At 44.0% G+C, this 27,517-nt stretch overlaps 1 protein-coding gene across 1 annotated transcript in view; it reads right to left on the bottom strand.

Moving 5' to 3' along the window:
- Positions 1-27,517, bottom strand: part of CADPS (calcium dependent secretion activator) — a 207,493-nt gene that overhangs the window by 73,152 nt on the left and 106,824 nt on the right. The window contains exons 10-13 of the mRNA XM_066327272.1: positions 24,867-24,975; positions 23,609-23,821; positions 12,525-12,661; positions 7,237-7,424 (exon numbers count right to left, since the gene is read on the bottom strand). Coding sequence (XP_066183369.1) covers positions 7,237-7,424; positions 12,525-12,661; positions 23,609-23,821; positions 24,867-24,975 — 647 coding nt within the window. The remainder of the gene's footprint in view (positions 1-7,236; positions 7,425-12,524; positions 12,662-23,608; positions 23,822-24,866; positions 24,976-27,517) is intronic.

Genomic DNA, 27,517 nt, shown 5'->3' with positions numbered 1-27,517 from the left:
AGCATGATAGGAAAGATGTCATGTCGGCTGCTTTTCAAGTTGTTGTCACAGTGGTTAGCACCAGTTCTGTCATCTTTGCTTTCCTCACAATCCCCCATCTTGAGCCATGTCACAAATAATAATACTTCCAATGTTTTTGTCAAATTTCAAATACTATAACCCAGTTGCACATCTTTAGAATTACTAGTTATGTTAATCTTTGTTGCTCATCTTCCCAGAAGCTGAAGCATTAGAAACTCATTAATTAGTGACAAATGCAGGATATAGATAGAACTGGAAAAACACTACCCAAAGCCTTCCACTTAATTTATTAGCTCGATAATTTTGAAACCTAATTAAATATTCAAGTCAAATATACTTTGAAAATATAATCGTTCTGAGGGAACATATTTATTTTATCTTTTGCAAGAACACAAAGGATATATAGCTTAGCATCACTGTAATTTAAGATTCACTTCTGTGCTCTAGACAATTTCAGTACACGGCTGATGGGGCTGAAAAAAATCCCCAGGAGAAGCTCAAGCTGCACAGCTCAGTCTGATGCTTATTGACAATTTTGTTTTCAGCAAAAGTCTCCAGCTCAACTTTGATACTAGCTATTTGATCTCATGGACAGAAGCATCAATTTCTGCAGTGAGCAGCATCTCTCAGAGCTGCAGGAACTGATGTTCTCACATACAATCCACAACCACATCACTATCGCACTGACACAGTGATGAGAAGTGAGAGGAGAGCAAAAGGGTGGAACAGAAGTTTTAGATGTACATTATATATACAAATGCACAAGGGACAAAATGGGTTTGAGTCTATGAATTCAGTTGGACAAACAACATTGATGTCTCCATCTGTGTGGGGAGACAATTCCATCCAATTCTCCATAGCTCCTGCTCACGGGTACTTGAGGTGTACGGCAGAAGCTGTGGGCAGAGAGGAAAGCAGAAGGGCAAAAAAGGCAAGAAAAATAACTAACGAGATTTTTAATTATAAGTAAACAAGTTTCAGATCACTCCTTCTGCTGCAGATTCACTGTGTTGGCTCTAAACTAGTAAATTCCCACTGTAAATATTTCATATGAAAAGTTTTAAATGCCACTTTCCTAATCCCCCCATGTTTTTAAGTTTTAAGCCACAAAAACAACAACATCAACAAAGCAGGTGGTGAAATTAAAAAAAAGGGTTGCAATTTAAACAGCAAAAATGATAGTCCTTGTTTAGCTTAGATGGTTTGTGCAAAATCTGGGGTTAATTATAAATTATAATTAGGACCTGTGATCCTAAGGCCACTGCTTTATTCTACAAGTCCCGCCTCCCCCCATGCCCTTTTCTAATTATACCCGGTGCCCCCAGGGCTAGTTATGCTGCTAAAACAAATATATCAAAATGATTTTTTAACAAAGACTAATATATGAAGCAATAGCATGCATTTGTATGCAATTATAAATACACAGTATAGCTGCAGCGCGTTAATCTCTTTGACATAAGCCTCCATGAAATACCACGTCGGCTTCTAAATGAAAAGACATATCATCTTTTACACCTTTTATGTTTAACTTGTCTACACTTTTTTTTTTTACTGGGGAAAATATTGCTTACACGTAGCAAACAGATCTTTGCACGCACTGTGAGCCCTGGCATGCAGAGCCAAGGGAAAAAAAACAATGTCAAAAACTGATGCAAATAATTTGATTTTTTAAGTAACAACTCAAATATAAAACACGTGCTGCCTTCAGCTCCCTTGCTGGTTGCCAGGTGCAGCACATATGAGCTATACAGTAAACATCGATGATTAGTGCCTTGGACGGCATGTGTCAGGAGAGGCTTTCGCAGGATCCCTCGCAGGAGGAGTTGCCTGCGCAGTCCCACCGGTTGCACCAGGACGGGCTCTGGGGATGTGGGCAGGATCGTGGCTGCCTCTCACATCTCCCCCAGCAGACCAGACCTGAAAGAGTCCACCTGCCTACCCCCCTAGGAAAAAAGCGTATTCAGCAAACGTTGATTTTCCCCAACTCTCCTTTCTTCTGGGGACTCACACCGTGCGGGAAACATCAGTGAGAAGCCCTTTGTTCGCCTCAGCGCTCCTGGTGCTGCCCCGGCTGCCCGTGAGGTGCTGCTGAGCATGGGAACCATTTAATCTCCCAACTCCTGTCTTCCTTTGGTGCTGCTGAGCATGGGAACCATTTAATCTCCCAGCTCCTGCCTTCCCTTCGCTCGGGCTCTCCTCCACGCTGCAGCGCTGAGCCAAGTCACGGCTCATTGATTCCCGTGTGCGATCCGCACCCCTGATGGCACCGGATGGTTTCTGAGCCCTGCCATCCCACACCCATTGTGACGAATCCTGTCACAGCCTCTTGCACTGAGCAGGTGACCTGCTGGTGGCTGGCAACCCAGCCCTTCAGCACGGGCAGCGCATCCCATCCGACAGACAGCGGGAGCACCTGCTGTGTCACCGCGGGCTGATGGCGGGGCTGGATGGGACACGGAGCTGGCACCTCATGGCAGGGGACAGCATCACACCCTGCCAGATTGAACCTGCCCTACTGCAGCCAGGGCAGGGCGTCTGAATGACACCTGGAAACTCAACACAAAGCTCTAGGGGAGCACATGAAGATATCACGATAAAAGTGCATTTATTTTGCTTGAGGGACAAAAATAATTCTGTACTTCTTTTGTTTCAACTAGCTGTGTGGAAATCTTTATGTGAAACAGACCAAATCTGCAATTACAATACAACGGAAAAAATTGCAGGTATCTCATGAAGAGTTTTCAATTCCTGAAGGTGTATGACAATAGCATATTTCTGCTGGGTTTACAGTTGTAAAAACAGTAATGAAAGGTAATGGAAACATTAGCTAATGAAATAGCTTCTTCTTGAAAACAAGTTTGACACCATAAAATACAGTTTACAGAAGAAAGGGAACTCACTAATATACCAAAATAATAAACAGAGAGCCTTGTAGCTGCTTCGTCCCTGGGTAAATCATCATTGAACAACTTACAGAAAATGCTTTGTTGTTATTACACTGGAGGGAATGCAAGCTCAGTCTGCTAATATTTAGCATGCAAACGTATTTAAGTCTGATTTTTAAAAGTTTGGGATGAACAACCACAAAAAGAATTTTTCACGGTGCTAACTTCAAAATCTAAATATAATACTATTCTACACCTAAATAAAAATGGAAAAAAAAAAAGCACAAGTGAAACCAAGGCCATTCCTGACAGTCACTTCTTTGCAAGGGCCTGGAGCCACTGCTCAAGATTTAGGCACTAACTTTGGACCTAGAAAAACTGACCTCAACTTTCTGCTCCACAACGATTCTCGCATGTGCAGACAGGGAAGCAGTGAGGCTCCTCTAACACATCACATCACCTCTCTGTGTGTCAAACAACACTGGCAGTACTGTTACAGCCCTTCTACATGAAGACAGCTAAAACAAGGAGAGAGAAGGCAGGAAAAGATCTTAGTGACCCTGCCTTTCACAATTTTATCCCAAATCACATTGTCTTTTCAAAACTGTTCCTGCTCCTGCCTTTGCTAGTTCTCTGGAGGACTACTGATACAGAAAATACCTAATGGTGGCATCACAAGCAAAGAGACATGAATAAACATATGACATGTGTTGTCAGATGTCTGGCCTTTACTACCTGTCCCCTGTGTAAATACATCAGAAATCCCATTTTTTTCATAATGATAGGTCTTTACAAAAGGCAATTTGTGATATCAAATGGACAAAACTCCACTACTAACTGATGAGTGACCACAACAATTAAGACGCACTGAGTTCCTCAGTCTCAGTGAAGAGCAAGTATCTGAGGGCAGTAAACCGTGTGGATATTGCTCTTGCTGGTCCCTGTTTTCCTCACATCCTGAACTTGCATAGTCAAGTGTCTCAGGAGGTGAAACTTAGGGCAAGTAATTTACATTTAACTCCATGTCTACTTGTGAAAAAGATTAAATTAAAAGAAAAATTATGTGAACTGTCATGCACACAGCAGTGATTTAAAGCCTTGGTATGGAGAGATCATGTCAGGGGTCTGAATGAGCCCAAAGGATGGGGGAGACCAAACTCTGACATGTAAGGCAACGATCTGTCCACAAAATCCCATTTTGACCACTTCACCTGCTGCAGCCACGGGGCCAGCCCCAAGCTAGAGCTGCATTTCCACCAGCAGCCTTCCTGCTCCTGTCCTGGCTGCGGCGTGGCAGCACTGCCAAGGCGGGAGCTGGACGGGTGAGGAGTCATCATCCCCACACTGACACCTGTCATCCTGTCAGCCTTGACCTTCAGGCTGTCCTCAGCATCCACAGCCTGCCTGCACTTCCCGCTGACTGCGAGCGACTGTTGTCTCGCTGCCTGACCTTATGCAAACACGATACAAACAGACAGCCCACCTCAGCTCCATCACTGTCTGCTGCTAATACAGGAGATTGATAGCCACATGAAATTATCCCCCTGCTCGACCTTCATTACTGGGTGGCATATTCTGTCTGACAGCCAACTTCATCCTGGGGAAAGTTAAACCACCCATTCCGGGGTTTTTACTGTCTAAAAGTGAACGAACTCCTTTTTATGAAGAAAATCAACACTTTTTCAGATTTGTTGGAAAAAGAAGCCTTTGTTAAACATAAAAATGTCTTGCAATTCAGTCTTTCCCAGACCACTGTGCATCCCAACAACTATGCTATGCATGGCCGTTCCAAAATGTTCTGTTGGGTGCTGCCTGGGTCCTGGGGCAGGTGTGCCACCTTGACAACTTTTACATGGGAAGTTTTAGCTCTGCCACGAGCTGTAAGTTTCCTAGAGAGAGCAAGGCCAGTCATAAGGCAATGAGCAATGCATGGACACAGCAGGTGGGAGGGAGAGACAGAGCTAAAGTGAGTGTGGCTTTACACACATCACAATTGCCAGTGAGGACTGCATGGGTAAATACTGGTTTTCCATTGCTCTCTGCCAGCCAGCTCGCAAATGCACGATGCACGTGGCCTCAACAGCTCTCTGAAAAGAAATCGTGACTCTTCCACTCAGACATTCAGATTGCTTAGAGTAGATACGAAAGAAACGGAGTCGCGTTTTTCTCTGAGACCTCCTGTGGTCCCTTTCTGTGACCTTCTGGTAGCAAAAGCCAGACGCTGCACCCCGCAAACTCCATAGCAAACTGTTGGGTGTTAAGCAGAGCCTGCCCTTGGTGGGAATGCGCAATGCTGCAGCCTTGCAGCTCCCACACAGAGCCTCCCGCAGTCCCCAGGCAACAGAGAGACGGCACAGACCAAGAAGGAACATGAACCTTCAGCTTTCGGATGTGAAGTCAACTGTCAGCTAAAGACAGCTAAGTCACAGCAAGACACCTCATTCGTTTCTTGGAATATTTTAAGTGAGTGACTGGAATAGCCCATCCGTGGCCAAATTGCCCCTCTAGCAGTGCCTAGCATGTCCCCATACAGCACAGCAGCCACACACAGCCCTAGACAGCTGTACAGCATGGGACTGGTTAGAAAAAATGACATTGTCCAGAGCCCACAACTCTCCAGCCCCATAGAGAGGGAATGGAAGATTGTCACCTTGGCCCACACCATCAGATACCTCCTGCCACCAACCCTGATAAAAAGGAAGCTTCAGCCCTGACTGTGCTGGACCCTGTGGAGAGGTACTGGAGTAGCTGTGATGAGCATCCCATCTCCTTTGCGTTAAGGGCCAGATGGGCTTTGAGCCAAGTCCTGTTCCTACACCAGCTGTCTGCTGAGATGAGTCCGGCCTAGGACAAAGGGCAATGGGGCAGCCACTTCCACTGCCCAGTCCCATCCCCTAAACACCATCTTCTAAACACACACCTAAGAACCCAAGTCTCTGATCTCCTATGGGACTTGGGTGCCCAAATGCTATCCAGCCCCCAGGAGAGCATGTGACCTGAATGCTGGAGTCAGGTCTCCCTGAGCCATGGGGAACTGCCCAGTGTGCTCAGCGACTGAGGAGCCCTCTGCAACACACTCCTGTGCACTGCACACTTCTGCTTACCTTTTCGGCTCTGGATTCGGCTGGGTTTTGGCCTCCTTCTTTTTTTTGGACTCCTTTTTGGAATCCTTTTTTGTCTCCGTTTCAGCGGCAGAGGCTTTGCCCCCCTCACCGTCTGCACTTGGCTGTGACCCACCAAGTAATTCTGCCATGAGTTGGCTTGGGGGAGTGATTGAAATGCGGGGGGCAAGGCCGGCAGCAAAAGCGAAAGAAACAAGAAGAAAGCATGAAAAACCTCAAAATAAAACAAAAGGAAATTAAGCTGAAAGGAAACAACTGAAATCATTTAACAATTGGCAAAGAAAGAACGAATGAGCAACGGAAAGTCAGAACTAAAAAAGAAACTAAGGAAGCAAAACTTGGTTTCCATGACAAGATGTATGAAAGTAACTGCAAAAGCAAGCGACAGCCTTGCAATGTGAAACCTGGGCAATGTGTGTCGTAATTCAAGGTGGTATTTACCAGAGGGTATATGAAAACATCTAATTATTTTATAACATTCCGTTCTTCAGCAACACGTGTAGGATACAAAGTGATATCTCAAAGTATACAATATAAATTAACAGAAAAAAAAAAAACCCAGAAAAAGAAGCTGCAGTAGATGCTACAGCTGTCAACAAAATAAACAGAGAGGGGGGGAAAAGCACGGCTCCAGTTCCTCCCATCAAAGGTTTGTCACATTTGAGAGAAAGGAAAGTCTTCTTCTGAAACTGAAATTGCTTTGTAACAGAGCACGATAAAAGTTTCAGTTATGTCTAAGCAATTGCTGAACTAATGTCACGTGGGTTTTAAATGAGACATGGGTGCCCAAGGGCTTAAAGCCCTTCTGAGCACTGAAGTTCGATACTGCTGAAAATTTCACTGCTAGAACTTGTCAGGTCCTCTTGCACGGCAATTAAATCAGCACAGCGTATCATTTACCTCTATTTATTCAACCCGTAACAGTCACAGGGACTGCAACCCTACCTTGTTCAGAACTGCATCTTAGCAAGTGCCTGGGCAAGTAAGTTAAAAACCTTCATTTCTGGATCGTCTATGTGCATTTTTACTGCTTACATTAAACAAGCAATGAAACAAACAAACAAACCGACTATGCCACTAGAAGTGCTGCTGCCAAACATCCACTGTGAAAACAAATTGGGGACTGTTGTGCATTATCCAAGGAAACCTGTATTTGACAAAGTCATCCCTTGTTGGCAGGGCACTGCTAGCCACGAAGAATTCCTTACCTGTTGCCATGAACATGTGATGCACAAAAGGCAAAGCTGTAGTGAAGTAAGGTGGGGTCAATCATAGCTCCGTTTTCTGCGCGCTCTAGCAAATCTCTGAGGTAGCAGAGATGTCTGTGACAGCCTCTCACTCCATTACGTGCACAATACTCATCTAGCACAAAGACCTGGCCAGGACTAAACCAGCCCTGTTTAGAAATAAAGAGACTTGATTTTAAATATAAGTTATTAAATACAAAGGCTATCAGATTTGGAGGTGTAGTGGTCAACTGTTCTAATAAAAGACATACAAACCTAAGGCTACATTAAAGAAAAAGGAGAGAGGTCACTCAAACAATACAGTCTGTACATCATCACCCAAACACAGAATATACTCAGTGCAACCATTAACAAAAACATATTATGCTACCATTAAAGGGAAATGTCATTTAAAATGCTGAAAAGTTAGGCCAGTTCATGTCAGTGCCTAGCAGAAAAATACATAGGAAAAAAAAGACACCTTTATGAGATGACACGGTCTGGTTATTTAAACAGTGTGAAACAGTAGTCTCATTCTGGGGATGGGATTGTATATTTGGCTGGGAGCAGGAAGACTGATCTGGGGGAAGAGGACAGACAATTACACTGAAAAATGATTTCTCTTGCATCTGGCAGGTAGGAACGTCCTGCAGATGGAGAAAGGCAATTCTGCAGTATCAGAAAGGGACGTTTCCTACTGTCCTTACTGTGTGCTGCTGGCGACACGCTCTGACATCGCCCAGCTCCTTGGCACCGAAACAAGGGGAGCTCTGCTCAAGAGCAGGGCTCTTTTACACATCCAGGAACTTCAGATCATTTCTTTGTGTCAGTCCTGAGGGGCTGGTGACACACGGCTTGTGGTGCAACGTCCAGACTCCCAAGGAGGATGCCCTTCCCTGCAGGGGGATGGCTCCGGTGAAGGTCCTGGGATAGCCAAAGGGGAGTGAGCCTCTGCCTTCAGGAAAGGGGCTAACGAGAACAAGAATAATCTCGTAGATTGCTTTTCAAAACGCTGCAAAATCGTCAATATTTACATGGAAATTTGGATGCTAAACAATTGCTAAGACGCAGCTCTGGAATGCATCAAGCTGCAAAATCTTTCATCATTTAATTGAAAAGTTCCTGCAGCGGGCGGGAGAGTAGTTGAGGCAGAGCACTGCCCCTATAGGCAACTTCTTTGCCACCCCATCTGTTACCCCAAATGCTACATCTTAGAAACAACACTGCTGTGAAAGATTAAAATATATTTTCTACCACTCAGATGACACCAAATCTTTTCTAGATGCCAAAATAGCTGCTTTGAAAAGAGTTGAAGAAATATCAATTAAGAGCTCAAAGACATAGAGAAGGATTTGCTCATCCTTATTGGGCCAACTCCAAAACAGATTGAGAAAAGAATTAAAATAATGAGGGGAAAATGATAGATATAGGGAGTAGCTACAGTGCTGGGATCACTAGAAGTGCACATTTCAAAATGAAGCCACAGAACAATGCAGATGGGACGGCCCTCTGGAAGGCTATTTTTTGGGAGGGGTATATTCATCTTCACCACTTTTAACGGTATTTTTGCCTGCTTTTTGGTTGGTGGTATTACGCTTGATTCTGGAGTTCTTTATGTTGCCTGTTTGTTACATCCTTAGACCATCTCTTGTCTCTCTTCACGTACGTCTTTGGTGATCGGGCACGGTAAAAATATGGAAATGCTGTGATTGCTCTGCTTTTGGATAGAGGGGTAGCAGCGCAGCTGAAATTGTGATATCCACCTAGTACAAAGAAAGAACTCATTTCTCCCTATGGGGTGAAATCTTGGCTCTACTGACAGTGATGGGAAGGCTGGCACTGATTTCACTGGAGTCAAGTATCAGTCTGAGGCAAAGGAAGCAGAGGCTGAACCCAGCGATCTGGAGCATGCCACATTGCTCCCCTGAATTGGGGTCTGCGATGTGCTGCTTCTCAGGAGAACAGAAGGGATGATGGTAAACACCCAAAATCGCTGCCATGGTGCAATGAGGGGAAGAGTGAGCAGAGATCAGAGGTTCAGTGATGAGCCCCAGACCTCATGAGAGCAAAGGCAGCAGATCCAGAGCCCAGAAGGACCAGGAGGTCTTCCTTTGCATGGCAGAGATAGGAAATAGAACATTTGCTGCTGAATGGGGATCCAATGGTGCAGTAAACAATGCTGCTCCCCACAGCCCCAGAAAAAACCCCAAGGTTTGATGAAAAGCTGTATCCAGACAGATCCCCAATATCATCAGGGAGATCTTGCCTCTTGATGAAGATTTGCCTGGCCCAACAAGCTGACACCCGCCAGCCTGGCAAATGCAGCTGACAGCGATGACACATGGGGTGTCTGTCCCCAGTTCAGAAAGGCACAGCTCAGCGTGGCCTCACAGATTGTCTCCAATGACACGAGGAAACCTGGAGGGGCAATGGAGGAAGGGCATAGAGCACAAGGAGCTCCAGCGACAGCTTTGATAAAGAGACACATCCCAGGCACCAGCAGGGAATGCCAGGGAGCTGGGAAAAGCAAGGCTTGGTCAGGGCTGGTGACATATAGGCCAGCTGTCTAAAGGCAAATGCAGCTTTTGAGAAAACCAGAATTTTTGAGGGAAATTACACATTTCAGTAGCTGAATTTTCCCATTTATCATAGGAAATCTATGAAAATTTAATCTTGGTGGCCTGCTTCATGGATCTCTTAACCTGACTCTCTCACATCATCTCGGTTAGGCTGGGTACACTGAAGACCTTCCCCTGGTACATGCTGTGCTGTATAACACAAATTCTATGAATGCTGACACATCACAGGCAATACAGCTCCAGCAGAGAGATGCCTGTGTGAGCCAGATGCTGGCAGTGGGTGGGGAAGTCTTGAGAAGAGTTGGAGGGCAGTTTCAGAAACAACACACATGTCCAAGTGAAAAGAATGAAGACCCACGCATGTGTGGGGTCCATAGTAAGCTGGAACAGCTGAACAATCTTCTCAGAAGTCCAGGAAATACTCTGAGTGTGACAGTTATCAATTTGTGAATGATGGGCAAGACCCCTCTGTAAGGCTCTGCAGAAAGTGTTCTTCCCCCTCCCCAGCACTGAGCTCTCTGCCAGTAAACATCACTTCTGCCGGGGCTGGGATGAGTCAGCCAGGCTGTTTGTTTTCCTAGGGATGCCTGGCTCAGCCCATGACTGGGCTCACAATAGTGTTGTTTAACCTGGTTCCACAGAAAGGAAGCAATGCTGAGTTATCCTCTGTGCCAGGGTAAGTCTTCCACGTCCACATTTGCAAACAATAAGAGGTGTGACAAGGCAAAACTCTGTGGAACCTTGTATGGAATGTCCTGTAGGGAATAAGAATTGCCCAGTGGCACACAGTGGACAGAGCAGGTTTACCACGGGCTCACAGCTCCTCCAGCCAACCCAGCACAGTGCTATCACCAACATTCCAAAGACACAGCAAGAATAGTGGGAGCTCTTTGCAGTTTTTGAGGGCAATCTGTTTTTTGTTTTTACACCATAATCAGGACAAAAACATGGCAAAGTAAGTCAGGAAGCATGTGAAACCAAGTACAGGTGAACACAGGCCATTATTCTGTTCCTTACAACACTGCAATGGCTGATTTGAAAGAAGATGGTTAATTGGTGATGCTCCACTCTGAAGAGGATGAGTCTCGGTGTTGAGGGGAGCTCCACCGCTCTGGTAGCTTCTAGCAAGAGCCTAAACATCTCCATAACAAGCAGAAGTGCAGCTGGTGGGTTTCTTGAAGAAAAACATTGTTAATCATTTTCAGTGATGGCCTCTCACCTCTCCATGAGTTTAATTCAACGGTCACAGCTCTCTCACCAGGCCCAAGACTGCACAGAGACAAACCAGCAGCAAGCCAACCTCTCACACATGCATGGATGGGGATGGTCTTCCTAGGGTCAGCCATGCGTGGGGAGCAGAAGCTGCATGCCAAAGTCACTGCCTGCCAGAGCAAGGACCTTGATGGAACCAGTGAGGAACCTGCTGCAGGTCTGACAATGCTCCCACCAAGCCTACTTACACCATTTAGGTATCTGCAGGTAAAGTGCAGCCTTCCCCCACCCCATCCTTACCTGAGGGGATGTCCACAACTGTTCCTCCTAGCCCTGCCTCTCCTCAGGAGGGTGAAAACTCACTACTGCTAGTGGCATTTACTGGATCTCAGTCCTTCAGAAGAGATTGGCTCTTGTGTGTGGTACAAGGAGAGGGCAGTGAGAGGAGCACCATGGTGGAGGGGGACATAGAGGGCAGGATTTGAGACTGACAGCCTCCTTGCCAACTGCTCAGCTGTGTTCCCATGCTGCTGCTTTTAACAGCAAGGCACTCAAGAGCTCCAGGGACTGCATAGCTGGCAAAGGCTCTTGGCACAGTGTGGTCTTTCTGCTGAAGGAGCCCACCATGACACCCCAGTGTGCCACCCCCTGTGCAACAGTAGGAGGGCAGCAGGTCAGAATCTGTCCCATATCATGTTCAGGACATATCCTCTACTTCAGGATGCTCTAGAAAGGATTCATCCTGTCATTTTCTCAAAAACTAAGAGCCTCCTTATCCTCCTCACTGAAACTGCTAAAAATTAGTTGCTCAGGTTGCATTGTTATTGGTTATTTGTGATTTAAGCCCATATAGCACAAAAGAGCCCCCAAGCACTGCACCCCAGCCAAAGGGTAGAAGCTGTCCTGGAACATCTCAGTGCTACCATCCTACAGTGGGAGAAGAGCTACAACTGCTGCTCATGGGAGTACTCCGGATGGGCATGCAACTATGCAAGCATGGACAGACTGCAGCAGCACTGCAGTTATCCACACAGTCCCATCTGTTACCTGCTTGGGACCCCTGCTCATAAAGAGACACAAAGCTGGGCCACAGTTATTCCTGGTGGGACTCCATTGACATGGGAGGTGGTACCAGACAGTCATCTTTTCCCTGTTCTTTCATCCAGAAGACTCTGGAAGGCAGTGCAGGAGGCTGCAAAACACTGCTCTCTACTTCACATTCCCACACTGGAGTTTTTCTTTGCAGGAAGAAACATTTTAAACATTGCAAACAGAAATGATAAAGACAGTGCGACTGGAGAAGAACAGCAGTCAGTTCACTGCAGGCAGCCTCTCAAAAGAAAATACCTCTGGGCCAAATTCAAACCTGGTGTAAACAGAAGTCAATCTTCCAGCAACAGGGGGATTAGCCCCCAGTCGCACTAGCTTTGACTTTCCTGCTTGATGTTTATATCACTAGAGACCAAAGAATATACTTGCCAGACAAGAATAGGAATCATTAAGTCTGTGGTCCAAAGTGAGGCGCTGAACCATCTCAAAGAGTGAAGCGTGGTCAAAGTTACAGGGATTGGAAGAGATAAATTCATCCATGCCATGCTTTTGAGCTCTATCTGCATCTGTTCATTTATACATATAGAGAAAGACACCATTTAGAGAGATATAAGACATTTTAGTTGACAAATATAACAAAAAAAAAAATATACAGTATGAAGCATGAAAGCCAAGTATTTCCTCTTCCCTTCATTGCCATTAAATTTTCTCTTTGCAGGCTATACAGTACACTTCACCTCCCATTGTCAACTTGCATCAGTTATGGACTATATTATTGCATCTAGGCAAAAGATTTTAGAATTAACATCTTGTCAACTGCTCATTATAGTGCATTTATTCTGTACTTAAAACCAGAACAAAAACGAACAAATTCACTCTGCATCTTACAATAGGCTACAAGTTAACAGAATTTTGGCTCACATAAGTAAATTAGCTCCTATTTAGATAGTTGTGGTTAATTGTAATAGATTCTGCCATTCTAATGAAATTACAGCTTTTTTTTCTTTACTTGCACTAGGTTTTCTAGGTATCACACCAGTTACGTTGTTCTTTCCCCAAATGCCAATGTTTGTCTTCCCCACGGCAATTTTTTTTCCTAACGGCAACTTTAAATGCTACCTCACTGAAATAAAAAGATGCTCTTTTAAGCATTGCTAAGAAGTTAAATTGATATGTAGTTTGTTGTCACAGAGGCAGTAACCCGACAGTGCGTCGGAGCTGCCAGTCATCCCGACGGAGAGACTGAATTTCCTCTGCCTAGATTACAAGCTGCCATTTTTGGGTGAATTAACAGCCTCAACGTATTCACACTTCTCTGCTTTGGGTGACGTTTATGGGCACTAACTCCTAGGGGCTAATTAATTAATCTCAAAGTGGTTAACTAAACTACACCAAATTCAGCAGTTGAAATGAAGCCTCCAAGCCAGCCTGGGTGCGGCCAGCCAGGACCCCGCTGGGAGCAGGTTTTGTTCTAGCAGTGGCTGGGGAATTAAAGGACACCTTTCACTTGGTTTTGTCTGTGCTCAGCTTCCTACTATATGGGTTCTTGCCAAATCCTCGACAAAGAAAATAGGATTTAAATCCTTCCCCTGTTTATAACCTCCTAGGGGAACTGGGTGGCCTTGAAACAATGTGGCTGAAAGGACACAAAAAATGCAGTTTTCCGCAGCAGGAGTATATGGTAACTGTATTTGTTTTAAAACAAAATCCCTCTTTACCAGAAAAAAACCAAAAATCTTTAATTAAAAAGAAAAAAAAGTTTTAAATGAGAGTAAGAATGTTATCTTATATATGTTTTTCTATTCAATATTTAGCTGAGAAGGATGGCATGTCTTTCCAAATACCTCATTTGTGTCAGTGCTCTCACAGAGTAATGATCATTGGTAGCAATCTTTACATTTTCTGTATAGTCTGTCGTTATCTATATACAAACTGTATAAATAACATCACTCACTGGAAAGGAATCAGACAAATTGAAACATGTAACATTTCAATTAGCTGCTAGCAATACTTAATTCAGCTGTAGCTGGCAATTTTCCTCACTATAGCCCTGCTGAATAAACACTGATGTTTTTCCTACAGAGGATTAATTTTTGAGGGTCTGTTCCCCTGTTTCGCTGTATGTGCTGGGTCCTGCTGCCCCCCTACCCCTGCCTCCCTTCTGGGACCCAAATCCTACCCCTCCCCACCACGCATTCAGCACCAGGACAGAAGCAGCTGCCAGTGGTGCTGAGTGAGGTGGCAGCACAAGGGCTGGCTCAGGGGAGGGGAACAACCTCCCTGGGGAGCACATCACCTCCGTGGCACCTCTCCAGCATCCCTGGGCATGGGATGTGAAGCCCACCCAGCCCTGTGGCCTGCAGCATAGACTGGCTCCTGTCTGTTTTGACAGCTTTCTGCCCCATTGTCTCTGTCCCTTTGGGCCAAGATGGATTTGATTGCACTCACTCCCAAAGAGTTCGGCTGTGCTGTTTTCATTCCATCCCCAGTGCCCGGAAAATGTTTTAACAGCTATTATCAGACTATTTTTAATGGCTTGCTGCTCTGCCCGGCTCCTCAGAGTTGACTGCAAGCTGACAAATTGGCTGGAGGCCTTCATTTGCCAGCTTTGCTCAGAGATTTTATTACTTTTCAATTAGGAGCCCTGATACACTGTCAATCCTCCTGCTCAGCCAACGAGGCTCTGAGAGCCGAGTAAATCAGCTGGAAACTGGAAGAGTCCTCTAGCCCTTTAGCTGGTGAACCTTTTTGAGCATATGTGCTAGAAAGCATGTTTGAAATAAGTATTTTTTATTCCAGACTAATAAGCTTTTTCAAATATTCCATTCTCTGAGCAAGGTGGGCAAAGAGCAGACCTTCTGCTGGTAGGAACCGACAGAAGTGCCGCTGGATTCCACAGAACTGAGGGTCTGGCTGGGTTTTTTACAATCTCCCTGCCCAGGGCAGGGGCACAGAGAGTTCCCTGACAAGCGTGAGAACAGACACAGTGATTAAATGTCCTTCACAACTGTACATAATCAGGGGCAATTTTATTTCATTAAACACTTTAAAGCCACATCTTCCGTTGGGTGTCTGCTCGAAAGCCCATCTGCCCTAAATCTCTCCTCATCGGAACAACCACATGAAGAGAGAGACATCAGACATGGCACTGTGTGAGCTCAAGTGACCAGAAAAGCATTATGCACATGACTTCTGCTCAGTCAGTGATTTAAAACGTGGATTTCTGCCATGGGAAGGAGGATGAGCAGCTGCAGCTCTCCCTGCACAGCCCAGTGCTGCAGCTCTTCATGGCCAAACCCTTTTGCACCAGCAGAGCTGCAGGGCTGGGTGGGTGCACATCATCCACCTGGGGGATACAGCTGTCGTGATGTGAACTGGAGATGTTTGTGGAGAATGGTAAAACAAATGTATATTTCTTTTAAATGGAATATCAGGTCTGGGCCAGGTGCTTCATTGGGCCAAAATTCTTAAAAATAATAAGAAGCAGGCTAAAGAAATCAATCCTATACTCAACTCACTTTTCCTTAATTATTCTAAATAAACACCCCATGCACCCTGAAATTTATTTTTGCATTTTGATTTTTCCAATAGACTCACTTCTAAAAATGAAATTCATGAATCAAATTATACCAAAACTGTTAAACTTTGTAGGCAACACAAAAAGAAAAGAACAGATCTAAACATATTATTAATCTGTTTGAGAAAAATATCTGCAGTGTAAAATAATGCCAACATTTGCATATGTCATAAGTTTTATTTATAGTCCACCTTCTTTCAAAATGGCCTATACAGTTTGAATGTGATTTTAAACAAAGTACAAAACGAGAATGGGCAATATTCACAACCAAACTGTACAGCCAATTTTAAAGTGCTTTAAATTAATTGTTTCAGTCAAATACAGCTGCTTTTTTGACCCTGCTCTGTTATTCTAGCTAAGAAGGAAGGAGAAACCAAAGAAAGAAAGTTATATGATGCTCCAGTAATTTGCAATCCCTTCCCAAGATGCTGTGCCAAGCTTGCTGGTGTTTCTTTGTTCGGGGCCCCAGCCAAAATGCTGCTGCAGGCCCACAGAAGTTATCTTACATATTTAGACAAGCTGCACACAACTGCAGCTGAAAGGTGTTCGATGGTGGTCTCAGGAGGGAGGCTGCCAGTGGAGGGGCATGGCCAGCACAGGCTCCACAAACCTTTCTTCTGCAAAACTGCAGACTCTGGCCTTTTATATAACATTTGGTCCCCTACTTTACTGCCTTTTTAAAATACTGCTGGGTTTATTTTTTCCATTTTTATCCAGTTTGCATTTTGTGCTGACTCCATTAACTGGATCCCTGTCATACACACCCTCCCTACATGTGTTTGAAATCAGAGTCTTCAAAATCGTCCAGTGTCAGGAACACAAAGATTTCAACAGTAACAAGAATCATGAAAATCAAAGGACTGTCCCACTGTTTGGTTCTCTGAGGGCTGTATTTCTCTTTATCTATCTGTTATTTAAAAAGGAAGAGACAAAGCAGTCAAATCTCTCATTCTTTTTTTTTCTTAAATGTATTTCCCTGCTCTCTGCATTTCTTTTGCTCCAGCAATAATTTTGGCAGATTTTGCTTTGAGAGCAGTGAAGTTAATAGCGGGGGACAAGCTCCATAAAAGAATTCTTGTTATAAAAGGCTTTAGGTAGCCATTTTATCGTAAGAATTTCTTACTCCAGATTTGTTTCTTTTCATTAATGAGTGACTTTGTTTAAGTACCAAAGGCAACTGAAAATCTAGTAAATTTTACAACATATTTCCCTGTTGCAAGAACAATAAAAAACCACCAAACAAACAAAAACCCAAACAACTGTAAATTAAAAGGTGACTTTGTATCTTACTCATCTGGAAAATGTGTGCTTGTCATATCTGCTTGACATTACAAGAATGAAGATGTGGTTTGGACAGTAACAAACAATGACACTAGTCAACCTCATCAGGAGACATGAAATAAAGGAATGACAATGATTGATGGCAGCTATTCATTTACAGATATTTCTAGAAAAGTCTTTGCTGGCCTGGCCGGGCAAAGCAGGAGAACTTTTCCAGCCTGGTCAGCAATGCACCACAGTGGGCAGCTCATGGAGTGCCCACTGCAACCCACTGCCTGCCCTGGGGGGCAGTGGGGTCCCCTCCTGCTCATGGACACATTTGGGCTGTGACTTGTTAAAGAAATACCCAAGGAAGTGCCTGAAAACCCCATTTTGTTTGTTCTGTGTGGAGCAAGAGACTTCACCAGCAAATACCAGTGTTCTGGAGGGGGAAACATTAAATCCCTGTATCTGGATTAAAATGCCAGGTGGGTTGTGAGTGAGCTGCTGGCACTGCGAGCTGGTGACTTACCACATCCCCCCCTCACTGTGCACTGTGGCATTGCCACCTCTGAGAAGTGATGTGTGTGTGCTCAGGGCTCTGCAAACCTCCTCCCCAGACCTGCTCCCTGTGCAGAGCTGTGGCTGCTGCAGGAGCCTCAAGTCGCCTATCTGCTGCAAAGCCAAGAGCTCTTTCTTCTCCCCTTCATATTGTTGCATGTTAGAAGATAATTTTAAATATAATAGGCTGTTTATTCCTGTGGCTTACAGCTTTTCCCCTGCTGCAAACAAATTCTTTTCTGCTTCAGTTAGAATTTTAATAAATTGTTATAAATGCTCCTGTAAATCACCAGACACACCAGGCACTGAATTGCAATCTAAGTTGTCTAAGGATTGGTAGTTAGTGAATAAGAATCTGTAGTATGCACTTACATAATTCCTTGTGTGGCAAGTTAAAAACACAGTTTTAGAACGTCTATTTATAAGATAAAACATTGTTTCACAGCATTTTTATAACTATGTAAAAATATTTTGAATTGGATGGCTTCAGTAACCTGTGAACTTGTATTTCATAAATCAGAGTTCCAGGCTTCTTAAAGCATGTAGAAGAGATTTACAGGCTAGTTTTAAATTCATGCAAGTTACGTGAGATTGATTTAACATTTTAATTCTGCATTCCTGCAATGAAGCATCTGCAAGTTGACAATACAGAAGACACAGCAGCGTTCTCATGATATCTTTAACTATCTAAAAAAGTAAAGCAATAAAAGCACAAAACTAATAATCTAATAAGATAGCAATGCATTGTAGTGCAAATACATGTAATGTTGCCAAACTCAGGTTCATTCATTCGTTCATTCATTCACTCTTTCTTTCTTTCTTTCAAAGAGGCAAAATCTGTATTTCATTGAAATTAAACTTTTGTGGGTTTTTGTTTTTTGTTTTTTTTGCAGCAAAGTCTGATGAGAATTCTCTTCGGAAATCCAAACATTTAGAAAACAAAATAAAGAAAGAAAAAAGAAAGTGTCTGCTGAGAAGGAATTCTGCCTGCTACCCAGGGGGATATTTGTACACACACGCACATACTCACACATAGGAAAAAAGAAGAAAAAAGAAATAAAAGGAGGAAGGAAAAAAAAGGAGTCTTGTTTGATGGCCAAGAGGGATGACACCGCCTGTTCCTTCTCATAATTGCATTCAGATACTCTGGATACATATTTGCCAGCTCTCATGACCCACTGATGCTATTCTCTCCTAAGGAAAGTAGGCACTCAGTAGATATTACAGAAGATTTTAACACCAATAAAGGATTTGTACTGTATGTGTTTAGGACTGAACAAACTGAGCAGCAAAGGTCTGGGCTTTTATCTTTTGCAAAGTATGTATACCAGTGGGAAAAAGTAAAATAGCAATTCCCCTGGCTTATTTTTTGACTAGCACAGATTTGACTGGTGACTGAGACCCATGCTAAAACAATAATTTATGATAATTTTGGGCAATAGCAGCACCCCTCCACGAAAAATGCATTTATGTCAAAGCAGGCCAGCATCTCCAAATGCAGGGCGACCAAGAGAGCTGCCACTTGCTGCTGAAATCATTCCCTACGGAGTTAATGGGAGAGGGAACTAATCAAACCTCGATGATTCAGGGCTCTTTCCACAGGGCATGTGTGGAGGGGTTTCTGGGGGTCTCCTCTGGAGTCCTGCACCTTCTCTGGGACTCTTGGGGTCTCCTGCCCTACCTTTCTATGCTTTGAGGTGTCCATGGTTAGCCCCGCACTCTGGTGCGCTGCACCAAGCTAATCATCGGCACGGAGAGAAAGGATATTGTCAGAGTGCAAAATGATCTGTTTTCAGGCAGGAAGCAGTCAACTAGATGTAATTTCCATGAAACAAAAGAAGGTATTATTTACAGTTTTATTGTGATGTTAATTAATATTTACATCTTGGAATGAAAAATAGAAATGTTAATGATTGGCTTTACTAAGAGGATCACTTGATGCCAATGTGAAAGCCAGGGAGAGAAGGCAATTATGCAAACATCACATGCATCCCAATTTCAGTATGGAAACTTACATTTCAAATCTCAATTCAGGAAAATAACATGGAAAGTTTGTACTACAAAATCTAAACATGAGAAAGATTTAAGAGAAAAAAAAAAGCACATTGCATATGTCAGATAATCTAGTCTGATTATCTGAGCTGTGCTAGCTACAGGGAAGCACTTACCCTTGAGTCCAGCTAGAAGTTAGCAGGGTAAGAAGGAACAAACCAGAATAACATAAAGACTAGCAACAAGGCTCAGGAAAGCAGACAGGAGCCCTAACCTAGCAGCTAAATATTTGGGTTCAAGCAAAGAATGAAAAAGAAACTTAAAGAAAATCAAACCAACCAAAAATAAAACCACTTACAGCTGAAAATTTCTCAAGCAGCTCAATAAACCTCGCTACTTATTATGGGGGAACAAATCATCACAAATTCTCAAAACAACCAACTCATTGTATATGGTGTGATTAACAGTTATTAGATATAAACAGACATTAAAAACCAAATACAACCACAAATGATACGTAAAACAGGTACACACCAATCTTTCATGTTAAAAGAAAGGGCTTCAAGAAAAAAAAGGAAGAATGTTGAGCACGTTTGGGAATTTTCTTTGATACATCACTAACATAGAACAAGCAAAGATTGGTGCTTTCAGACAAGTGACCACTTTTATGAAGCTTAAATATTGCCAAAAGGTGTAAAATGCATTGGCAGCATTATTGACTATAATACTGTGAATGATTTCAACAGTAAACAAGAACAGTTTGGGGTTTTTCTTTTATAATGCGAACACTGGAGAAAAGCACAGCTTTGTGTAAATGGAATTTTTCTTTGAAATTGTAGCAAAACAAAAAAAAGCAAAACTTTTCACTCTAACAGGTATTGTTCACCCACGTAAAAGGAACTGTAAGTCATACAAAAATTAATGAATAGCAGGATCTATTTTTTTCCAGTACTTAAATTGCAAATAAAATAAACTCCACCCTGGTTCAGAGCTGTCTGTTTACTTCTAAGTCAAGTGCTGCCATCGAACTGCGGATGAGAATTGGAGTGCTGCTCAAGCTTTATATTTACTGTGTCAAAAGAAGTGGGAACCAAACGGAATTCACTATTTCTCCCAAGTTTCCCAAACAGCAAGATACGTGCTTCCCAAGTTTCTGTGCAACAGACAGCTCCATGCCAGGCACGGAGGGCTGGATTTTCTGTGCGTGTGCATGCATGCGCATGAGCCGCCTCGGACTGCCACGACATGGAAGCTGTAACAACAGTTACTCGTCAAATGGCTTAACATTTACTTCTTTGCACATCCTCATTCACCATAGCCTCTAATAAGCACAAAAAAAAAAAAATAAATAAAATGACAGGTATAAAGATAAACATACAAGAATAAAGTATCTCACAGAAGTCCTTACCTTTCCGCAGGAAAAAAACAAAAAAAAACAAAACAAAAAACGAACCCCAAACCACCAAACCAAAACACCCAAGCCAAATAAACCAGTAACAAACCTAAACCCTTTTAAAAATGCAATACTTGGTATGTTTGGATTTCAAGACTGAAGGAGCTGAGATAGGTATTTGTGCATTTAAGACTCCCTGTATGTGGCATGCATGACTCACTGTTGCTTCAGATCATTTAACTGCTGCGCCCCATGACTTTTGCAATGAGCACTGCCATGTATAGATGTTAAAATATGAAAAATGAGCAGCCTTTCCTGTTGAGATGAAGGTGTATTATGGCATGCTGCCCTCCTCCTCTTGTAGGATGTGCACCAAGACCTGTCAGAGGGATCTAGATCCAAAGGGGGAGGAGAAAGGAAAACCAAGGACAAAACACACTAGCCCAGAAGATGCTCAAATAGTAAGCCATCACACCGACGGACTGATGAGCCAACTAGTTTCTCTCTCCCAGGCTTTGGCACAACACATCCAAGAAGGCTTCCCAGTTCTTGCAGCAAAAAGGGGAGACTGACACTGTGCAACTTACAGAAAAATACATTGTGGATGGAAAGAGGGTGGTGGTGTTATAAAAAGAAAAATGATCCAGATTTGGACCTGGTATTGGCATGAGAACAAGTGAGAGAAACTGAGGTCAGATCCTGACTCCCTCGAATGCCCTGGAGGGCCCAGGGGGTGAAATCTTGGCTGTCTTCACCAGAAGCAAGGATGAGGGAGCCCTGCCTCCTGGCAAGTGAGTGAGATGCAAAAAACAGGTCAAGCCTGTGGCATCTCTATAGCTCTGAGCACAGTCAGGCTGAGAGTCTGGAGGACCACAAGCAGCACAAGGCTCTGATGGTCATACTGGGCTGTGTAGATGCAGAGTTGACTCCTGTGCTCAGTCCAAAATCCTGGCAAATTTTGCTTACAGCTGCTATGATGGATCTTGGAAAGCAACACTTCACCTGCCCCTTCATACTGGTCTGGCGAACTGAAAACTCTGCAAATATTGGGAATTTACCCAGCAGAAAAATTCCCCAAGCCTGATGTCTGCAGGGATGGGAGAAGACTGGAGGGAAAGGTGTTTCCTCAGTTTGATGATCTCTGCTCTCATCCCACTCTGCAGGGATCATGCTGGGATGAACAGGAGTGCATCCTCTGTGCACCAACCCCACAATAAGAGCACCCTTCAGCATCACTTGTAAGGAGAGGGAGCCACAAGCAGAATCCCTCTATTGCTCCCCCTTGCTATGCTTTGAAGGCTTTTAGCATGTGAAAAAGCTAAAGGATCTGTGCCTGCTGTTTCCAAGAACTCTCCGATTAAACATTCTGGGCAGAGGGACATAAATCCCTGGGAATGCTCTCAGGTCTGCACGACTCAGCCAGGCCTGGAGGCTCATCACAGCCAGTAAATGTCCCACTTCCAGGAGGCCAATTCCCACCTCCCATTTTGGCTTTCTGAGAAGTGTCCTTCCTTCCCAACCCTAGTTCTTTACACCTTGCACTCCCAAAGTCAGTGACTGTAATGAAGAAGATGAAGACACTGAAACGAAAACACTGACTATAGGTTACCACACTGCATCCCACTACATTCCCCTTGGAGCAGCAGCAATGAAGGCAGAAGGGAGGGCAAAACACGCAGGCGTGTGGAAGATACAAAAAAATAAAAAAAGCAGCAAGCAGAGGTTTTCTGTTGTAGGACTGGTCTACAGCTGTATGTCTTGTACTGATACTTTCTATAAATACTGACATGAAGAAGTTAAACAAATAAAAAAGATGATCAAGTGCTATTGATAAGGAAATCTCAGATTTTCTGAGTTCCTTACAACAATATACTCCATAACTGCTTTACAGAGACCATTTTAAAAAGCTGAAATCTATTTCAATCAGAATAATTTTTTAGTTATTTACCACTTTTCCTTATTTTACTTATATTTAATGATAGTAATTCTTAAATTTTGCTGAAACTAGCAAGAACTACTGTATGTTACATAACAAAGGGGCTGCAGACAATTGAGACCTTCAAGAAAACTGAGCAAAGAGGCAATCGTGTGGTTTATAATCAAATTACATTTGCAAGAGGAAAGAAATTGCTCTAAATTTCAGATGAAGGAAAGTGTGTGTAACTGCACAGGACATGCAGCATAGCTACGACTTAAAAGATGATTGCTTTAAATTCACATCTAACTGGCCTGCAAAGCAACCTGTTAAAAATACCATATGTTTTCCTACAGTTGAATATTCAACAGGAGACCTCTTTTTGTGTGTGCATTTCATACTTGCAAGATTTGCACCTGTAGTTTTGACCACGTGATGCATTTGACAGACAGCTAATGGTGCTAATGAATTGCTCTGATCTGGGTGTGCAATTTATCGTGTGTGGGTAAAACACGTGTCTGCGGAAAGCAAGGTGGGTCTCAAGCTCTCAGATCCCAGTCTCTCTCCTCCATCAAGTATTGCACTTTAAAATACCCATTGACAACTTCCCCCAAGGAATTTTGTTTCTTGGGTTTGGTTCTGTCAAACACACAGGTTAACTGCTTCTGGATCTACTGATGTAAAAAGAAGCTTTATGATAATGAAAAAACATTTTGTTTTGAAATCAGAAACATGTGTGTGAACATTGATTTACATCAGTGCAGAAAATCTTTCCATCAAAGACTTTGTCTGTCTAGGAGAACTTATTTACTTACAAAATTGAGAGATTGGAGCATCTATCTGGGGTACATTTCCTCCTTTAGCATTTAGCTTTTGCACTTGGGTAGGTGGCACAGGTTTGTGAGACTGGCCAGTAGCTCGGTACATGGCTTGGACCCACAGGATACGGTCCTGCTCATCATCACTCGCAAAAATCACCGTGTCTCCTTCCTTCACAGCATTGAAGAATGTTCTGCCACCATCCAAACCTGGCAGGAAAGAAAGTGACAATGCAGTTTCACAGACTTTGAGGCCAGCCAGGAGATCTCCCCTGATTTCCCAGCCCACCACTGCTCGGGTGTCTCTTCACCCAGTCCCATGCTGCTCCCGGCTCAGTCCCCTCCCCTGCACCAAACTCACCTGCAACAGAGCCCACAGGTCTCCAGGTAACCCAGTTACTAAAACATGCCCCAATACACTCAGATTAATTGCTTCTCTCACCTACAGCTCCATCTGTGCAAGTCCCATGTGGGCACCACTGGAGCCCAGTTAAAAATGGGGTTTGAGTGGGAGGTTCCCCATTAGACTGAAAGCATCAATGCTCACACTGCAGGAAAAGGTCCTTGGGTGATATCTTTATTTTTATCATAGCCCTGATTTGGCACCTATCTTCCCATCTCCCTGATATGAGAGTTAAATAGGAGCAAAGGTCCTGTGAACCAACCTACTGTATCTTTTCTTATCTCCTCTGGGGATACCATTACCCAGGGCATGGTGAGGATCACCATGTTCAGCATGTTGCCGCACTGAAATAAAAGAAAAATGGTGCTCGTCCACTTGAAAAAGGGTCTCAACGACCAATAGGTACCTCCAGGCACCAGGGGCTTTCTGTCCCTGCCCCTTCCATACACTGACATCCACCCTAGAGAGAATGGGGCCGGTAAGAAAGGTGGTTTGGTCCCATAAATATTTTATACAATAAAGACAAGCATAGCTGCTCGGCTTTTATACAAGAAATATAATCTGAAGGCATAGGTTAGAATCATTACTCAATTTGAGCATTCAGCTCACAATCAAATTTCATTGGCATTTAAGGGTCTAATTCACTTAGGCTCCCCAGAAGAGATGAGTCTTTCCCTCCTCTGGTGCAACTCCTAGCTCAGTCCCTTAGCTCTATTTATAGTAAAGTCATGCATAGCTAATGATCAGTACAAACACGAGCATGTTTAGAATAGAGCTGATCACAGTTCAGCTGCAGGCAGGGAGGGAAGAGAGAGGAGTCCCTCTGGGAGCGGTGAGCCGCCAGCCCCGTACCTGGCTGCGGGTCGGTGTAGTCCACAGTGTATCCGTCCAGCTGCAGCAGCTCTTGAGGTTCTGCCTTCTTCTCCCGGTAGCTGCACATAGCAAATGTATATTGACTAACCTGAGGAAAATCACAAAGCTAAGATGGCACCGGGTGACCAGCACAAGGCAATCCAAAGTGCTATAAATGCCACACGCTGACAGCGTGTTTGCAGGGACTGGGGGCGCTGGGGTAATTCGGATGATCAATTCGGATCATTGCCTATTAGAGACAGAATAAACTTTTTACCAGACTTTCACCAAGCCCTCTCTTAGCACACCCTGCCACAGCACATATCTAATTCTCCACATCAGTACATACAGCGGTTTAATTTCCTCCAAGAGAGGAAACTCCACGGCTTAAAACCCTCTATCATTCATCCCCAGACAAGTGCAAGAGTGACACCCTGTCACAAACAATGTGAGCTAAATTGCTAGGTGCCAGTCATATTAAAGCAATCTTAAGATCCCACTGATCTCGGCAGTTGTTGTCATCAGTGCTGTAAATGGCAGCTCTCACTCCTCTGAGGTACCATCTGCATGACACGATACATTCAATGTCAAGCTCTTGACGAAGCCGACTCAGCTGCGGGGGCTCTGCCAGCCCCCGAATCGCCTTCAGGAGCCCATCAGGCCACATCAAGGCCCCGCGTGTGCTCGGCGTGCTGCGATCTGGATGGTCGGCGAGGAGCTCAGCCACGGAGGAGAGCACAGGAATTCTCCGTGCCCCAGGCTAGGAACTCACAGGGAAATTTACTGTCAAATGATTTCAAATGACTTTGTTAAGGTTGTGTCACATCCCGGACGCCTGACGTAATTTTATTCGTCTGGACGTTTTCTTGACCTCTGGAGGAAACTTTAAAACTCTGGTGGGTGGCAATGAATTGTGCTTGTCATGGTTTAGAAGCTGGGAGAGGTCCACGAAGATGGGAGCGTGGCTGGGCATGGGAGGTTTTGCCTTCAAACTGCAGCCAAATTGCTCAGCCACAAAGACACGGCAGCACTCATTTTGGTGGCATCTCTCACTAATAAAATGTAATTTAATGAAGTCGGGGGACCCATCTATTGGCACAGCGTCTCCCAGTCACCACTTGGTTTATTGCTGCCCTCTATGGGCTTCTGCTCGCTGCCAGCCTGCTCCAGCAGCCCTGCCTGCACTGAGCCTTCCTCCAGGAACAGCTCCAAAAGCCACCTAAGAATAAACTCTATCATTAACACATTTGTGGGAGTAAGACTAAAAGCGATGCTTTAAGCATCTTGCATCCTCCTTAAAACTACCAGCACTGACAAAAGATTGACAAGTAGCAGACCAATAGCAGGAGCACACCAGTGCATATTCCCTGTTCTGAACTTTGCATTGCCTACCATCGTATGGGCAACACAAAAATTAAAAAGATTAACACGAAGGAATCTAAAAATAACCCAGTGCCCCACAGCACAACATTCAGACTCCTGCGGTGTTCATTCAGTCGTACTTGCAGTATGTTGCTGCCATCTCCTGGAGAAACTCTGGAATGAGCTTTATTTATGGGAAAATCCTAGAGATCTCAGCTGAGCAGTAAGGATTTGATTTCTCTGTGTTAGACAGCCTGAACTTCAGGGACTGCATGACAAATGCAATTCCTGAAATGAGTCAAGGCTAACCTATGCTGACATTTATTGAGAACCTTAATACCACAAATGCTTTTTGCTTTTCCTGTATGGTCTATAGCAACAGGTAAATTTATTCAGTAATTCAGCTGTTGTTCTCTGACCCTGAACATAAGGTCTGAATTTTGGGCTCTTCTTCATATACAAGTAATTCCACTCCTCTTTGGACCCAGAAAATATTCTTCTGCCCTAGCAATAAGACAACCAAAGCAACAGAATGGCAACATAGGGGGAAAAAGGCATTTCAGAGCTTGTGTTTCTCATGTTAAAGGCTAAAACTGACAGGTGCAGACACAGGCAAAGAAAACTGGTCTCTCCTATTAGGATGCACAGGACTTCCTTGAAAGAACATTGTTATCAGAAGAGACCTTCAAGAGAAACCTGCAGGTGGGTCTATAACATGCAGTGAGCAAGGGCTCACCCAAGTTCACATCCTACTTCTCTACTCACACATCTCACAAGCCCAAGCTCAGGAATGCTACAAAGCTTGCTGGCAGCAGCAAGCAAGGATCAGGTTGGAGAGAGGACAAAGCTAATGATGGCCTCTGGACGAGATGCCAGTTGTGCCATGGAGAGTGCCTGCACCTAAACAACTCAAGCTACTGACTTCAAGGACTGGCAGACTAGGCTGTGTGCCCTTTCCTGCTGCCTAGAGCATTTAGTGCTTGGGGTCAGAGAGAAGTTGGTGCCATGGCTACCAGTGCAATGTGGCTCCTTCCATTTACAAGCAGTGCTAAAGCCAAGACCAAGAAAATGAGATTCTAGAAAGCTCAGTATGTCAGGGTTGTGCTTTGCTGCTGAACAGCATTGTAGGGTCAAGAGGAGATTGCACTTGCCTTTCATCAGTCCTCCAAAATATTGTGCTTTACAGAGCCTGCTTTCTGTAAAGCTTAGAAGTGGCCAGACAAGTGAAACAGTTAATAGCAGAAATTAATCTTACAGCCTGCTGAGTTCACTCTGAACCATAGCTGAGT

The sequence above is a fragment of the Sylvia atricapilla genome, chromosome 11 (genome assembly GCF_009819655.1).
Source record: "Sylvia atricapilla isolate bSylAtr1 chromosome 11, bSylAtr1.pri, whole genome shotgun sequence".
Classification (NCBI taxonomy): domain Eukaryota; kingdom Metazoa; phylum Chordata; class Aves; order Passeriformes; family Sylviidae; genus Sylvia; species Sylvia atricapilla.
This window is presented reverse-complemented; position numbering and strand designations above follow the sequence as displayed.